The sequence below is a fragment of the Panthera uncia genome, chromosome D4, assembly GCF_023721935.1.
Source record: "Panthera uncia isolate 11264 chromosome D4, Puncia_PCG_1.0, whole genome shotgun sequence".
Lineage (NCBI taxonomy): Eukaryota > Metazoa > Chordata > Mammalia > Carnivora > Felidae > Panthera > Panthera uncia.
Genome location: NC_064807.1, coordinates 55,207,919 through 55,224,576, shown reverse-complemented (window position 1 = coordinate 55,224,576; position 16,658 = coordinate 55,207,919). Strand labels below are relative to the sequence as shown.

Genomic DNA, 16,658 nt, shown 5'->3' with positions numbered 1-16,658 from the left:
TGGTATCTCATTGTGGTTTTGATGTGTATTTCCCTGATGATGAGTGATGTTAGCCATCTGGATGTATCCTTTGGAAAAATGTCTATTTGTGTCTTCTGCCCATTTCTTAACTGGATTATTTGTTGTTGGGTGTTGAGTTTGATAAGTTCTTTATAGATTTTAGATACTAACCCTTATCCAATATGTCATCATTTGCAAATATCTTCTCCCAGTGCATCAGTTGCCTTTCAGTTTTGGTGATTATTTCCTTCACTGTGCAGAAGCTTTTTACCTTGATGAGGTCCCAAAAGTTCATTTTTGCTTTTGTTTCCCTTGCCTCTGGAGACATGTCTAGTAAGAAGCTGCTGTAGCCGAGGTCAAAGAGACTGTACTGCTGCAACTGCACTACTAGGTATTTATCCAAAGGATATAAAAATGCTGATTTGAAGGGGCACATGCACCCCAATGTTTATGGCAGCACTATCAACAATAGCCAAATTATGGAAAGAGCCCAAATGTCCATCAACTGATGAATGGATAAAGAAGACATGGTGTGTGTGTGTGTGTGTGTGTGTGTGTGTGTGTGTAATGGAATGTTACTTGGTGATCAAAAATAATGAAATCTTGCCATTTGCAACAACATGGATGGAACTACAGTGTATTATGCTAAGTGAAATAAGTCAGTCAGAGAAAGACAAATATGATTTCACTCATGTGTGGAATTTAAGAAACAAAACGGATGAATGGGGAAGGGAAGGAAAAATGAAATGAGATAAAAACAGGGCGGCAAACCATAAGACTCTTAAATATAGAGAAAAACTGAGGGTTGCTGGAGGGGAGGTGAGTGGTGGGATGGGCTAAATGGGTAATGGGTATTAAGGAGGGCACTTGCTGGGATGAGCCCCGGGGTTATATGTAAGTGATGAATCACTAAATTCAGCTCCTAAAACCAGTACTATACTAGATGTTAACTAATTTGAATTTAAATTAAAAAAAAATAGTTAATAAAGCACATAGCTAATATGATAGGATGTCAAAAGCAAATGATAGAATCTCTCCTCCTCTGCTCCCTGTTAGTTATTAATAAGATCTTTCTGGAGAACTCACCTCAGAAGCTGCTGTAGCTCTCTTACCTATATCCCGCCTCCACTGCCTGCTAGTTGCAAGGAATGAGTGATTCCTGGAATGAAGATCACAGTAGGACATGAAGAGGCACTTGTTCCCCACTTCTAAAGGCTGGCAGGGAGAGAATCAGGAAGGGGAAGCATGTAAATGGAGGTCTGAGTACCTGGGACAGAAGCTGACATGTTCCTGACCAGGACATGAAAAGAGAGCAAAGCCAATTTGTTTTGCCCTCAAAAGAGCCTAGAACCAGGAAGCTAACCCAAAGTTCGAGGGCTTTGGGGGGAAGTAAGTAAGTAAATCTGGGCTTTAATCTGCTTGTCTTAGTGTGATTAACAGAGGTTGGCTGAGTGTTGACACTGCTGGGAAAGAACCACAAACACAAGATTTTTCTAAACACATCCAATCCTGTCAAGTACTGCCAGCAGCTTGTACCCAGCCGTACTGTTATGTCTCATTTCTATACCACCTACACCTGCAATCCTTCCCCATGTTCCTCCTTTCCACCAGCCTTGCCTTCCTGAATACATATACACATATATATGTTTATATATGTACATGTTTTTAAATTTTTTATTTGTTTGAGAGAGAGAGAGTGAGCAGGGGAGGGGGGCGGAGAGAGAGAGAAAGAGAAAGAGAGAAAGAGAGAAAGAGAGAGAGAGAGAGAGAGAGAGAGAGAGAGAGAGAGAGAGAAACCCAAGCAGGTTCTGCACTGTTGGAGCAGGGGGCTCGAACTCACGAACCATGAGATCATGACCTGAGCTGAAACCAAGAGTTGGACACTTAACCAACTGAGCCACCCAGGCACCCCTATATATGTATATTTTTATGTTTCATGAATATTGTATGGTGTTGAACTCAGCTGTATACTCTCCCAGGATCTGCCTGGTGTCTTCCCTACTCTTGTCCTCTCCCCAGACAAAGACAGCATCAATTAGCCTACCCACCCCAGCCCTTGGTGTCTGTCATCATTCCACATTTCTTCATTATTCCCCCTGCATTTCAGAAAGCACCAGAACCACTCAATTTGATTGCCAACAACAATAACATAACACTTTTAATAAGACTTTTGAAAAGTGTTCTGTTCCATTAAATAGTCATGAAAAGTGGCCAGGGATCTACATCTAGAATTTAATGCCACACATGAGGTCTTTACCAGATAAGCTGCTCAGCACTGAAGAGGGACTGTAGCCCCTTTGGTCTTTCTGGAATGTCCAATAATTTGCACTTCATAGTAATATCTGTTTGTCATTGGTGGAAAGATAACATGGAATTCTCTGAAACCCTTGGAACCTCCCAAGAGGGATACTGAGAGGCAAGCTGAGATCTGTGAGCAGCTGCTAAGAAATGCAAGCCCCTCCAAACCATATCTTGTCTACACACTCCCTCACACATAGATTAAACGAAGTTTCTCCTACAGACCTGTTTTAAGAGGCCTCTCCAATAAACTCGCCATTCTAAGACATTACTAGAGTTCTTTCCTGCCTCCTGTTGTGTCAGCCTGCACTCCTACCCCAACTCCCAGCACCATCAGCAGCCTCTATAGCCCTGGCCAGAAAGTAGATGTCTTAACAGTGGCCATCAGACTCATATTCCCTGACCACCTAAGGAGGCATGAATGGACCTGTCCTACCTTCTCCCATAAACTGGGCTGGGGCAGGTATTGGTGTCCCTGGAAGAAAGACTGGAATCCTTGCCCTTAAGGAAGCTACAGCAGAGTAGCATAGCTGAAGGTTGTTCTTATTCCATTCAATATAAGGTTAAGTATGAATAAAAGATTTCCACTTTCAGAAGGAAACTTCTGGCTGAAATGACCAGAGAATGATCTCAGAGAAAGATGATAAACATGAATAAAGGGCAACAAAACTACAACACAAAGAAAACATTACAAAATTATTTTTACAATGTTTAAGCCAAATCTATGACCCTTGGAGAGGATGAAGAGTTTTAAGGGCAAAGTCACAAGAATGGAATGTGAAAAAAATCAGAGTTAGAATCCTCTGACATTTGACAAGTTACTTAACATTTCTGAGTCCCAATTTCTTCATCTGGGAAAGGGGAATAACTGTACATCCATATCCCAAACCTCAATTACTATTAATGTACTGCTGATTCCCAAAGCCGCTTTGTTGCTCTAGTCTTTCCTCTGAGCTCCAACTAAATAGGCAATAGATAGGAAAATGCTCTATCTTGCCCCAAAGACAATGCAAATTAATAAAAAGTTTCCCAACACCCTCTACCTCACCAAACTGCTTTCTAATGTCAGAGAATGGTGTTACTATACCATTTTTTTCAGACCAGGTATATCACTATACCTTTTTGTTCAGACCATATATCAAGTCAGTAACTGGGTTCTAATTTTGACACCTCTCAAGTTGGCCCCTTTCCTCTATTGTTACTGCCTCTGCTTATAGTTCAGTTTCTCATCCTTTCTTTCTTAAAAAATTATAATAGTATCTCATATCCCCAGGGCTTAGGACAGTGGCTGGTGCATGGTAATACTTTAATAGACTTGAATTCAAAGTCTGGCCTGAGGAAGCAGATTAATTATTACATTAATGTGATGACTGCTATGGTGTATGGGGTCCTGCCACAGGAGGAAGTACTCAGCTGATGAGGACCCTAGGGTCACATAAAAGGGTCACAATAAAAATGACCTTGAAAGGCATCTTGCATAACAATTAAAATAATTTGAGTACTCACTATGTGCCAGGAACGACTGCAGGCAAAACAATCGCCAAGACACAGGCCTTGCCTCCATGGAGATCATTACTTAATGGGGTAGACAGTCTCATGTATCCAAATTGTCTAATCAACATATACATATGAATGTCCAATATTAACCTCAAAAGTAAAATCCTGATTCCCTCCCCCCTTGCCACCACACAATCACATATACCAGACCTATTCCAATCACAGTATTTCCCACATCAGTTAATGGTACCTCCTTTTTGCCCATTGTTCAGGCCAAAAACATTGGTGTCATTTTGATTTTTTATCTCTAACAATGTCTCTCCAATCCATCAGAAAATCTTGTCACTACCTTTAAAATAAATCTAGTACATAACTACTTTGCACTCCCTTTGTTTCTAGTTATTGTAGTAGTATTGTAACTAACCCCTCTGATTCTTCCTGAGACCCTTCCACAGAAACCCAATGGTCCTCAGAGAAAGTCCTTGCTACAGATGATTGATTGACTGATAGACTGATATATGTAAAACCATGAGATTAGATAAGATCACCAAGGAAATGAATGAAATGAAGAAAAAACCCTAAGGATTGGGCTCTGGGACATTCTAACAGTAAGAAATTGGAGGGGAAAAAAGGGATCCAGTAAGAGAGAAGACTGAGAAGCAGTAGCCAGGGAGGAAGGTGGGAAAAGGAGAAAAGTGTTGTATACCATAAGCCAAGAGAGGAAAAGTACTGCAAGGAGAAAGTGAGCAACTGAGTGAAAAGTTGTGAACTGGCCAAAGAAAGTAAGGACTCAGAATTGACCATTAGATTCAGCAACATAGAAATCATTCATGCCTTGAGAAGAATAGACTCTTGTGAATGATGGATGTGAAGGCAAGACTGGGATGGATTCAAGAAAAAATGGAAGGAAAACAAATGGTGACAGCAAGTGTAATCAGTTCTTTAAAGGAAGTTTGTTTCACAGAGATGCAGAAAAATGGGGAAATAGAAAGCGGGACCCAAAGAGGACTTTTTTTAAAAAGGTGAGAGACACCAATAACAACAACAAAATCTGATTTAATGGCCAAATTATGGAAACTGCCCAAGTGTCCATCAGCTGATGAATGGATAAAGAACATGTGGTATATACATACAATTACTCAGCCATAAAAAAGAATGAAATCTTGCCATTTGCAATGACATGGGTGGAGCCAGACAGTATTATGCTAAGTGAAATAAGTCACAGAAAGCCAAATACCATATGATTTCACTCATTTGTGGAATTTAAGAAAGCAAAAGGAAAAAAACAGGCAAACCAAGAAACAGACCTTAACTAGAGAAAACAAACTGATGGTTACCAGATGGCAGGTGAGTGGAGGGAAAGGTGAAATAGGCGATGGGGATTAAGGAGTACATTTGTTGTGATGAGCACTGGGTGTTGTATGAAGTGTTGCATCACCATATTGTACACCTGAAACTAATATTACAGTGTATGTTAACTAACTAGAACTAAATAGAACTAGAACTTAAATTAAAAATTTAAATAAAATAAAAATGCACAGAGGAACTACTTAGACATTTTTTCCAAATAAGACATTTGAATGGCAAACAGGTACATGAAAAGATGCTCAACATCATTATCAAGGAAATGCAAATCAAAGCCACAATGAGAAATCATCCCACACCTGTTAGAATGGCTATAACCAAGAAAACATGAGATGAGTGTTGGTGAGGATGTAGAAAAAAGTGAACATTTGTGTACTGTTGGTGGGCACTTAAATTGGTGCAACCATTATGAAAAATAGTATGCAAGTTAAAAAAAAGTGAGAGACATAGCATGCTGGATATTGACTGAAATGATGCAGTCAGGAGGGATAAATTGATGATAAGGGAGAGCAAGGGGAGAACTGCTGGAGCAATGAGGTGGTGTAGAAGCAGGCAATGGGATCAAATGCCCTGTCCAGAAGATGGCATTGGATAAAAGCACAGATGCTTTACTGGTGGTAAGTAGAAGGTAGTATTGAGGAAAGACAGTGTGGCTTACTAGAAAGATTCCATCACATGTAACAGAATGTGGGCAAAGACCCAAAAGGGTAAAGTGAGGAACAAGGAAGGGACCATGGCTGGGGATGAAGAGAGGGGTATGGAGACCAAAACCAAAAGCCAAAGGTGGAGATGAATTCTGGAAGTTAACTATAGCAAATTACTCTTAGAGCCTATGGTGTGGGTATGCAACAAAGAGGCTATGTGGGCATAAAAAGGTGTTTCCCATTGATGATCACATGTATGAAGGTGCTCTCAGAAGACTGGAGCACTAGGAGAGATTTCAGGGATGTTCTAGATGTGTGGAGCATAGTGCATGAGACTACAGACAAAGAGGGCAGGTACAACATTCTGGTTTTCAGAGAGTAGGGATGTTTAGGGAGTATGAGAAGAGAACTGGAAGGCAGAAAGAGGTTATCCTGAGTGGATGAGATGGACATCTGTTTTGGACACTTCATATCTGTCAGAAGGTAACACCTCTGCATTCCCACCTTCTGACCTACCATACAGGAGCCAAGAGCTAAAGGAAGTACAAGAAGTACAACAATCTCCCTAAAATATGGTATGAGGGACTGTGGGATGCCTCTGCCTCACTGATTTATAAGGAAATCCAGGATGACTCAACATCTCATCAAACCAAGAGGTGGTAGCAGGACTCTCTTGCATGATAGGACCCCAGCACTTAGCACAATATGTCCACTGCTAGCAGGGTCCAGAAACAGAGGATGGGAAGAAGTATGAATGTGTCCCTCCTGTGAATGTTGATTCTATGTCTAATGGAAGAGGACCCAGCCCCTGTTGTGGCCCCCAAGGTGAGGAGATACAAGGCCCAGGTCTGTTGAGCCAATAAACTCCAAAAACCAAAGGAGATCCCTGTGACAGGCACATCCTTCCTGCCTGGTGGGAGTTGGGCAGAGAGCCCCACAGCAAGGAGACAAGAGGGGGACCCAGAGTGAAGGGAATGACCCAGAAAGGTCATGTGGTAAGCCAAGGTTAATGTGCACACATCCTGACTTAGGTGGAACAGGTCCTTTCCATGGCCCCCAAGGATCCTAACTGCCGCAGAGCAGCATGACTTCATAGCACTGACCATAGTGCTACAACAAAGGGTTGAGGGCATAAAGATGATATGTAACCAACACCTTCAGGATTCTCAGTTTTCAGCAAAGTCAAGAGCTAAGCAAAGACAGGGTCAGAGCCTGTGACTCACACAGGATGTTAAGGAATGAAGCCTTGCCCATCCCATCTCATAACCCTAGCACAAACCTCACTCTCTAGCTTAAGAGTAAATCCAGCATAAAAGGCCTCATGGAGGACACAAACTCAAGCATCTACTACTCCAGAAGTGGTAGTAGATGCTAGGAATAAATGGGTGCTTGCTAGGGAACTCTGGAGTTCACCTCTGGCCCTCTGAGGTAACATGTCATGGTGAAAGGTCCTGACCTTCTGGAGCCCTCTCCTTGATCTCTGCAGAGGGCACCTGCGAAGTCTATGGAGAGAATTTCAGGCAAGTGACCACGTGCAGTGGAGGAGAGTGGCTTCTCCACAAAATCACTTCTCCTGTCAAAACACAGAGTCCTAGAAGATAGAGACCATGACTGCTTCATTTTTGTACCTGCTTACCATAGCCCATCCTGGGAGAGCAGTGAACACAGAATGAGAACAGGAATAAACCCCACAGATGCTACTCTCTGCACCATGTAAGAGGGGGCTGGGCTTCTGCTCTTTACCAGCCATCCAAAGCCTAATGCTCCACCTGGGCTCAGGGGCCCATCTGTCACAGAATGAAGAACAAGAATGATTCCTGTGTCCCATGTAGGGAGAAGAAAGAAGGGAAGACAGCCTGGACTTCAGGTGGGGATATGAGCAATGAGCACAATGTAGGCATGTAAGGTGCTAGGGGACACAGAGGACCAGATCCCTGATAGGTCTGGCTGGGCTTGCAGAGGACTGTTCATTCCCATCCATCCCCAGAGACAGTGAGGCCAGGACCCTGAATACTTGGTCTGGATGAGAGCATGAGGAGGGAAAGGGGGCCTGGGAAGGGGCCAGAGGGAGATCTCTGTTTCCAGAAGGAGGGGTGGGCCCTGCCAACTGCCCCCTCCCCCTTTCCTGCTTTGCCGCTCTTCTCCACTGCAACTTCTCTGGATCCAGGGCCAGGCAAGGCGCACATTGGGGATTTTCCTGAAGGTATCACTCCTGAGGTCAAGCCTGCTACAGAAAGCGCAGGGGCAGGACCCTGGGCAGGCAGCTGGACCCATGGGAATCCAGATGGCGGGAAGAGAATGGGAACGAAAGCCATTCCTTGCGGTAAATAGTGCTGGCAGCTGGGGAGTGTCAGGAGAGAGGGGAGGGGTAAAGTGAGAGTCCAGAGCAGAATCTCACACATAGTCAAAGACACAGGACACAGACATCCAGCCACAAAGAGACACAAACACAAGGACACAAATTCAATGATGCCACTCCAAAACTAATTCAGAGTACCCAGAGACAGGTCCAGGAAACACACCTACATAGACTCAAGAACACCCTGAGTCAGACATGTGGGAGCAGACAGACACTGGCACAAGCACACATGCAGACACAGAGACAGGCTTCACACACGTAAACAGACACAGACCATCTTGCAGACCTACCAACACAAATGCAGTCCAACCAAATCTATCCATTAAAGTTGCTCTCCTCCATAAAGCCTCCTAGGCCACCTCAAACCAGGCCTGTCTCTCCCCCGTCTAAGCTCTGCTTTGTAATTTCTATGTCATTCCTTGTCCTTTAATAAGGATAGTCTTGGCACAGAACAGGTGAACACAAGGGAAAGGAAGCAAAAATAATATAAAAATAGGGAGGGGGATAAAACATAAGAGACTCTTAAATATGGAGACCGGAGGGTTACTGGAGGGATTTTGGGAGGGGGGATGGGCTAAATGGGTAAAGGACATTAAGGAATCTACTCCTGAAATCATTGTTGCACTATATGCTAACTAATTAGATGTAAATCAGGGGCACCTGAGTGGCTCAGTCGGTTGAGCGTCAGACTTCAGCTCAGGTCATGATCTCGCATTTTGTGAGTTCGAGCCCCACGCTGGGCTCTGTTCTGACAGCTCAGAGTCTGGAGCCTGCTTCAGATTTTGTGTCTCCCTCTCTCTCTGACCCTTCCCTGCTCATGCTCTGTCTCTCAAAAATGAATCAATGTTAAAAAAAAAAAAAATTTAATTAGATGTAAATCAAAAAATAAAATAAAATAAAATAAAATAAAATAAAATAAAATAAAATAAAATAAAATAAGGATAGTCTTAGATTCACATGCATACCTCTGGTCTCAACAACTTGGCTATGTGCTTTCAAAGAAATGACAAGATCAGCAAGTGAGTCCACTGCCCTCCTCGGCAGCCCCATTCCTCACCTACACATCCATCTCTATCCCCGGTAGCGTCTCCAGTTTACTGCAGGTCCTGAACCCCAGCGTCTCAGCAGATATAGACTCTAAGGAAAGAATAAAGCAGACATATCCTTTCAAAGTAATGCTAGTGGGTATTACCTCCCAAAATCTTTACTTTGCCTTATGCTTACCAGTCTACCTCCAATGTGTAACCACTACATCAGTGCTATTTTAAGCATAATGCTAACCTTTTTTTTTTTAACATTTATTCATTTTTGAGAGAGAGAGAGAGAGAGAGCGCGCGCGCGCGCATGAGTGGGGGAGGGGAAGACAGAGTGGGAGACACAGAATCCCAAAGCAGGCTTCAGGCTCCGAGCTGTCAGTACTGAGCCCAATGTGGGGATGAACCCATGAACCGCGAGATAATGACCTGAGCCGAAGTCAGACACTCAACTGACTAAGCCACCCACATGCCCCAACCTAACACTAATCTTAACTATAGATAACTAGACACAGAGTAATGTCTGCACCTGTACTAGGCCCACAAGTAGCACACGTTTATGACAGTATAGATCATCTGCACTCCAGGAACTCAGTAGCTCCTTCAGTAACTACCTGCACAGTCTTCAGGGTAGGATGTCTCTGGAGGGCTCAGTGTTCAGTGGAATCCAGGAGCACCAAGGTCCCCAGGCCCTTTGACCCTCCTTAGCCAGAAAAGCCTACAGGGGCCCAGTCTACTCCAAGCCCTGTTCTGGGATTATCCCAGCCCCTCAGCTGGAATTCCCACCATACCCTTCCCTGGCTCCTGCCTGCCAAGCTGGGAGCATCTGTTGCCCTGGAACACCATATCAGGAGGGAGCAAATGTGCCAGAGATGTGGGCCTGAAGAGATGTGGGGATTTCCAGGCTCTTGCAACACCCCAACCTAGGACCTTTACCCCAGAGCCTGGTCCAAGTACCTGTCCTAAATAGGTAGTGGGCCTGCTACACTGGGGAGAGTAGGGGTGAATTAGGGGTGAATCTCCCCCTAATCCAGGATGTCAACCAGGTGAAATAACCAGGTTATTAACAATGAACTCATCAGCAGAGGTAAAACTGAAGTCAACCATGTGTACCTCCCTTACCCGTTACCTCTCAACATCACCAGGACCTCTAGTATAGGATTCCTTCACACCTCGGCCACCCTAGAGATTGTCAAACACTATTTAGGCTCTATCAGGAACTCACCAAGCCAAAATCTTCACCCAACAGACTGTAACTCTTAGGTGGGCGCTCAAAACTCAGATGTGCAGCCATCCGAGCTTGTGTCCCCTTCCCCAATGTCTACATCGAGCCTGGTCTGAGTACCAAGAGCGGGGCTTGGTTCAGGGCTTCAAGCTCCTAAATATGCCCATGAAGTGCTTGAGAAATTAACAAAATTAGTTTTAACCCTTGAAAAACAAATGGTAGTTATTGTCAAGAACTTTGCAAGGGCTGGAATTTTACTGTATTTTTTTTTAATTTTTTAAAATGTTCATTTATTTTTGAGACAGACACAGAATATGAGCAGAGGAGGGGTAGAGAGAGAGAGGGAGACAGAATCCAGAGCAGGTTCCAGGCTCTGAGCTGTCAGCACAGAACCCGACGTGGGGCTTGAACTCCCGAGCTGTGAGATCATGACCTGAGCTGAAGTCGGACGCTTAACCAACTGAGCCACCCTGGCACCCCTATTTTACTCTATTTTTAAGGTTAACAAGCTATCCTGTTCTATTTCATGAATGCTGGCAGAAGACAAAAGGCTCCTGAATCAGATATAAAGGGTTTTATCACTCACAGAACAGTCATAGCAAGAGCTTTAGCATGTTTTTTGTGTGTGTCAGTTCCCCTTGTCTATCAAATGCCTTGGGTGTAGCACAGAATGATAGATGACTGTTCATTCAGTGGGTTGTGTTACAAGAGAGGAATGCTAAGGTTTGGGGTCTCACTGCTTTTACAGTAAGAAAAAGCAAAGTTGATCTTTGTCCGGGGGGGGGGGGAGTTGCCTCATCTTTCAAGGTTGCTTGTTGCAAACACAATTCTGAGAAATGGCCTGGAAAACAGTCATGGTCTTACATTCTTGACATAGCCAGTAAAAAAAAAACATTCAGGAATGCTAAGAGCCCATAGTAGGCTGTCTCTCTCAACCATAATTAGCAACGGGTAAAAAACAATGGTGAGGGGAAAAAAATGTTTTCCATGTGCTGGAAGACCTAGGAGAGACAGGTTAAAAAGAAAATCAGTTCACAAAGATGCCACAAATTATGCTTAATGATAACTTCTTCAGCTGATAAGTGGAATTGGGGTTTTCTGTGTCCTTATTAAAGAAGAAAAGAGATATAGAACATATTATCATAGAGACAATGTGAATGTTGAAGAATTTGTGGTAACTTGAGAAGGGCTTAAAAAAACTTTAAGGGTCAGGGGGGTAAGTGGTGTTAAATCCCACTGGGACAAGAAAGTAGATAGGCCCACGTGGCTGAATAAAATGGAAGAAATGAGATCAGATGACAACCTAAACCTTTCCTTGGTACTGTTTGTGGAGAAAGTAAGTCTCTAAGGTGGCCTTCCCCCATGTTCCCACCTCCTTGTGTTCATGCTTTGTGTAATCCCATCCTCTTTAGTGTGGACAGACCTGTGCTTTGATTGTAATTAACAAAACATGGAATAATAATAGGCTGTTATTCCTATACTTCTGTAAGACTGTCTTCTAGCATACTCATTCTCAGACATTTCTTTATGGCTTGATAAACTGGCCGTGTTGGGAAAGTCCATATACCCTCTAGGAACTGTAGGTGGCTTTTAGACATTGAACGTGGCCTCCAGCTTAGAGGGCCCCCAGGGTCCCCAGTCCTATGAATGCAAAGAAATGAATTCTGCCAACAACCTGAGTGAGCTTGGAGGATTCTTCCCCATTCAAGCCTCCAGATGAGAACACAGCCCAGCCAATACTTTGCATCCTTGTCAGACCACAGAGGACTAAGCTGGAATCTTAACTCACTGAGACTTTGAGATCATATATTATGTATTATTTTAAACTACCACATTTGTGGTAATTTGTTGCACAGTAATAGAAAACTAATAAACTGCTGCAGCCATGACAGTTAAGAGAAGTGTCTGACAGTAAGGCACATGTGGCCAGCATGCAGTTTGTGTGTGTGCAAGGTACCTGCTTAAAGTTCAGTGAGATTATTTATAAGGGAAAGTGGAGGTAGGAGGAAGAGGGGCTGTTCCACAGTATGAGCCAGGGAAGAAATAGGGAAGGAGAAGGCATCTAGGTAACCCTTCTCCTTCAGTTCATTCTATAAAGACACATAGCTGTGGAGTCTGTGGCCCTCCTAATAGGCTGGAACGATCTCATCCTGCATATTAAATGTAAATTACTATTCTGTCCCTTCATTTGATTTTTTATATGAGAACAGCAGATATCTGTGAAAGGCTCAAAAATATAACTAATGGTAACCTTGTAGAAAATGGGGAGGGATGTCCCCCAGGAAGTAATAAAGTAAAAGAACCTCTGAGAAGAGAAGTAGGGGAAACAACCCAAATCAGTAAGTTTCACAGATAGAAAAAGGAGTTCCAGATTTTCATTAAGTTCAGGAAGGAGGAACAATCAGAATAGTTCCCACTGCTTTACACAGGACAAGTGTTGAATAAATCTTTCTTAAAGAAATGCTGCAAAGATGATTGGGGGAAGCAAAGAGTTTATTTGAGATCACAGTGTCAGTATCCTCTCTGTAGTTCAAAGTGGGCCAGAAGGGTCTGAGAAGACCAATTCTTCAGAACTTGTTTCTAGAAACAATGTAATCACGAACTCATCATATCCAATGTGTTTCCTCAGAGATTGGTGACTTGGGGTTAGCAAGGATGATGATAGGTAACCAATACAACAGAAATGGGTCATTTCTTTGATCACAGGAGAGAGGTATCCAATTTTATAATTTATCCAGCTTCCATACCATATCACATTTCTTTTGGATATATATGTCAGAGTAGAAAAGCTGGGTCATGTGAAAATTCTTTTTAATTTTTTGAGGAACCATGAAACATTTCTACAGCACTTTACATTTCTATCAGCAATGTACCAGCATTCTAATTTCTCCAGATCCTCCCACTATTTTCCATATTTTTTGAGAATAGTGCTGGTTAGCTATTTACATATCTTCTTTGAAGAAATATCTATTCACATCCTTTCCATTTTTGAACTGAGTGTAGTTTTTATTGTTGTTGACTTGTAGGAGTTCTTTATACATAGTAGATATAAATCACTTACCAGATATATTATTTGCAAATATTTTTCCCCATTCCATGGGTTGTCCCCCCACTCTCTTGAGTGAATCCTTTGACACACAAAAGTTTAAATTTTAAGGAAGTCCAATTTTTCTGTTTTTTCTCGTCTGCACTTTTGATGTTGTTATACTTAAGAAACCATTGCCAAATCCAAAGTTGTGAAGATATTTCCCTGGTTTCTTTCCTAAGAGTCTTATATAGTTTTACCTTTTCAACTGAAGCAAACATACATTCTTGCTTCTCTTTTTGATATCTCTTCCCAAATAAAATCTGAAAAATAGATTTCATGATTCCAAACTTTGTAATCTTTTTCAAATTGCTTAACGTCTTTGAGTCTCAATTTAATTATCCCCGGAGGGATAATTTTACAAGGTTGTTGTAAGAGTTCTATAAACATAGCTAGTATGTATAATGCCTAGCACACTAGAGCTCAATAATCCTATGTAGTCTTCTTCCTTCCTTCAAAGAACTTTCTCTTCCAGGACCTGCCAGCATCAATTATTCCACCTATCTTACTGCTTGCTTATGGATAGTCAAGCCCAGGGCCCCAAGTCTCCTATCTTAGCTTCAGAGGGCTCACTTGTCCTCCCTTCCCTTATGTCCTTTGCTCTAATAGAAGTTCCTGCCTCCACAAATATCCAGCTTCGAGACAACCTGGGCTACCACGGAAAATACATTTTCTAATGGGGTCGGGGAAGGAATGGACAAAGGCAGCAGCCCCACAGGGCCCCAGCCTCTCGATCACCTTGGAGGGGCACAATTTAGGGCACACCGAGCCCTAAAAAGGTCAAGGCTAAAGTCCTTTGGGCATATGGGAAGTTACTCCTGGCCTAGATCCCGCAGCAGGATCCTCTCCTTCCAGTCAGAGGTTCATTCCAGGCAGTTCCAGGGCACAGTCTAAGGTATTCCTTTATACAGCGGTCCTCTGTGGGGTCCATCCCCACCGCGCAGGCTCCTGAGGCTCCCTTGTGTTCTCACACGGTCTTCCACTGAGACACCACCAGAGACCACCCTTGGCCTCCGGTAGTTATACAGAAGGTCTCTGTGGGTAGGCAGTGCCTCCACGCTGTGCCTCCCCATGGCAGCAAATGCAGAGACAGCCCTGGGAGTCTCCGTTCACACAGGGGTCCTCCATGGGGGCGGCTCCCTGCACGCCTCCGGAACTTTCCCAAGGGGCAGGGGCAGGGACACTCGGGGGGTTATCTACTTACACAGGGACTCCCTTAGGGGCGGCTCCCACACAACACCTCAGAGTCCCCGGAGGGTTGTCCGCGGCCCGCAGACCCGTCCCGTAGGGTGCCTGCCGTGTCCCCGCCGCCCCCGCCCCCGCTTACCGGGACCGTCACGGTGCGGGACGCGGGTCCGGGGTCGCCGGACTCTACACCGCGGACCCCGCGCCGCCCATGGCCACTCGGGAGCCGGCGTGCTGGGGCCGAGCGCCGGGAGCAGGCGGCGCAGGCGGAGCAGCAGGCTGAGGCGGCGGCGGCGGCGGCGGCGGCGGCGCGCGCTCCCCAGCACACCCACCCTCCCTGTCTCCCGCCCCGTGCGGCTGCGGCGCGTGCGCCCGCGCCAGAAGACCTCCGCGGGCCGGTGGGCGCGCGTCGCGCTCCGCCCTCCCGCGCCTCGAGGCACGGCCCTCGCAGCTTAGTTTGGCGACCTCGCGCAGGAATGAGGCGCTGAGGGACCGCAGGAAGGCGGCGCCCGGCTCCGACGACCTGTGGGTCCGGGTGCCAGTGGGCGCCCCCGACCAGCTCCCCGCTCTGCGGCGCCGGGTCTTCGGCAGCCGGGCAGCCAACGGCAAGGTCAGTGCCGGCCCGAGGAGGCGTCTCGGAAGGGGGCTCCGCGGCGGCTCGTGGCTCCTGCCCGCCCGCCGAGGCGAAGCGTCCTGCAGCCCGCACCTGCCTGGGGAGGTGAGAATGACTCATCCAAGCGGCCTCGGCCGGGGGCCCTCTCCTCTCTCGCCAAGCCCAGCTGCCCAGTCAGGCGTCCGGGGGGACGACCCGCGCGTTAGGGCACTCACCTTCGCAGTACCCCACTGCGGAGTGTCTCAATGAGCCTTCACAAAGCGCCCTGCTGCCCCCACTCTTCCTGCGCGCTGCTTTCAGAGGTTATTGGTCTTCGTCTCCAGCAGCAAAGCTGTACCTTGTTGTGACCCACTCGCTCTGCTGCTGCAGCCACATCCCTCATCCCTCATTCCTTAAGTTTCATTGTCATGAAACTTACCAATAAGGAATATAAAGGACAGTACTATATATAGCTATCCACCTTTAAACAAAATGCCAGATACTAAACACTACGTGTATTAATTTAAACTTCCCAACATGACCATGAAATCCTAAATTTCATTGCTTTGATTATACAGATGCAGAAAGTGAGGCACAGAGAAATTAAGCAACAAGCCTAAGGTCACATAGCTAATACATGGAATCTAGGTATTCTGACTCCACAGCCCATTCTCCTATTTGTTTTACTGTACTGACTCCAGGGCTGCCTTGAGGATGTGCATCAACCCACAGGAATATTTTTTTTTTTTGCAAGGATACGGATTATGTAAATAATTTTACTAAAATTTGTGTTACAGAATTCATGGTCCTATGTGAGGTATACTTCCATATTAGTTTGCTATCATATCAGTGCAGGTAAAGATTCTTGGTACTGTCTATGTACCACCTCTTTCTATGTACCATGTCTTTATTTCAGATGCACCATGCTGGCTAATTTTACACCCCACATATGAGGGAAAGGTAATGATAGTATTATTATTCATAAAGCCAAAACTTTTCAGAACCTGTGTGTCTTGAAATAATATAGGTCTTCTTGCCTAATTTCCTAATACCATTTATTTTATTTTTTTAAATTTTGTTCATATTCATTTTTTTTAACATTTATTTACCTTTGAGAGACAGAGAGAGGCAGAGCATAAGCAGGGGAGGGGGTGAGAGAGAGACAGAATCTGAAGCATGCTCTAGGCTCTGAGCTGTTTGTTAGCACAGAGCCCAACGCAGGGCTTGAACCCACAAACTCCAAGACCATCACCCAAGCCGAAGTCAGACGCTCAACCGACCGAGCCACCCAGGCGCCCCCTAATACCATTTATTTAATGAAAGTTATATCATTACTTATGACACCACATCATCCATCTTGCCAGCTGTGAATAC

The 16,658-nt window shown here is 44.7% G+C and overlaps 1 protein-coding gene across 1 annotated transcript in view; it reads right to left on the bottom strand.

Annotated features, from left to right (window-relative positions):
* Positions 1 to 15,425, bottom strand: part of LOC125920949 (uncharacterized) — a 132,917-nt gene extending 117,492 nt beyond the window's left edge. Inside the window, exons 1-2 of the mRNA XM_049628209.1 lie at positions 14,835 to 15,425; positions 1,087 to 1,215 (exon numbers count right to left, since the gene is read on the bottom strand). Coding sequence (XP_049484166.1) covers positions 1,087 to 1,215; positions 14,835 to 15,425 — 720 coding nt within the window. The remainder of the gene's footprint in view (positions 1 to 1,086; positions 1,216 to 14,834) is intronic.
* Positions 15,426 to 16,658: the final 1,233 nt, after the last annotated feature.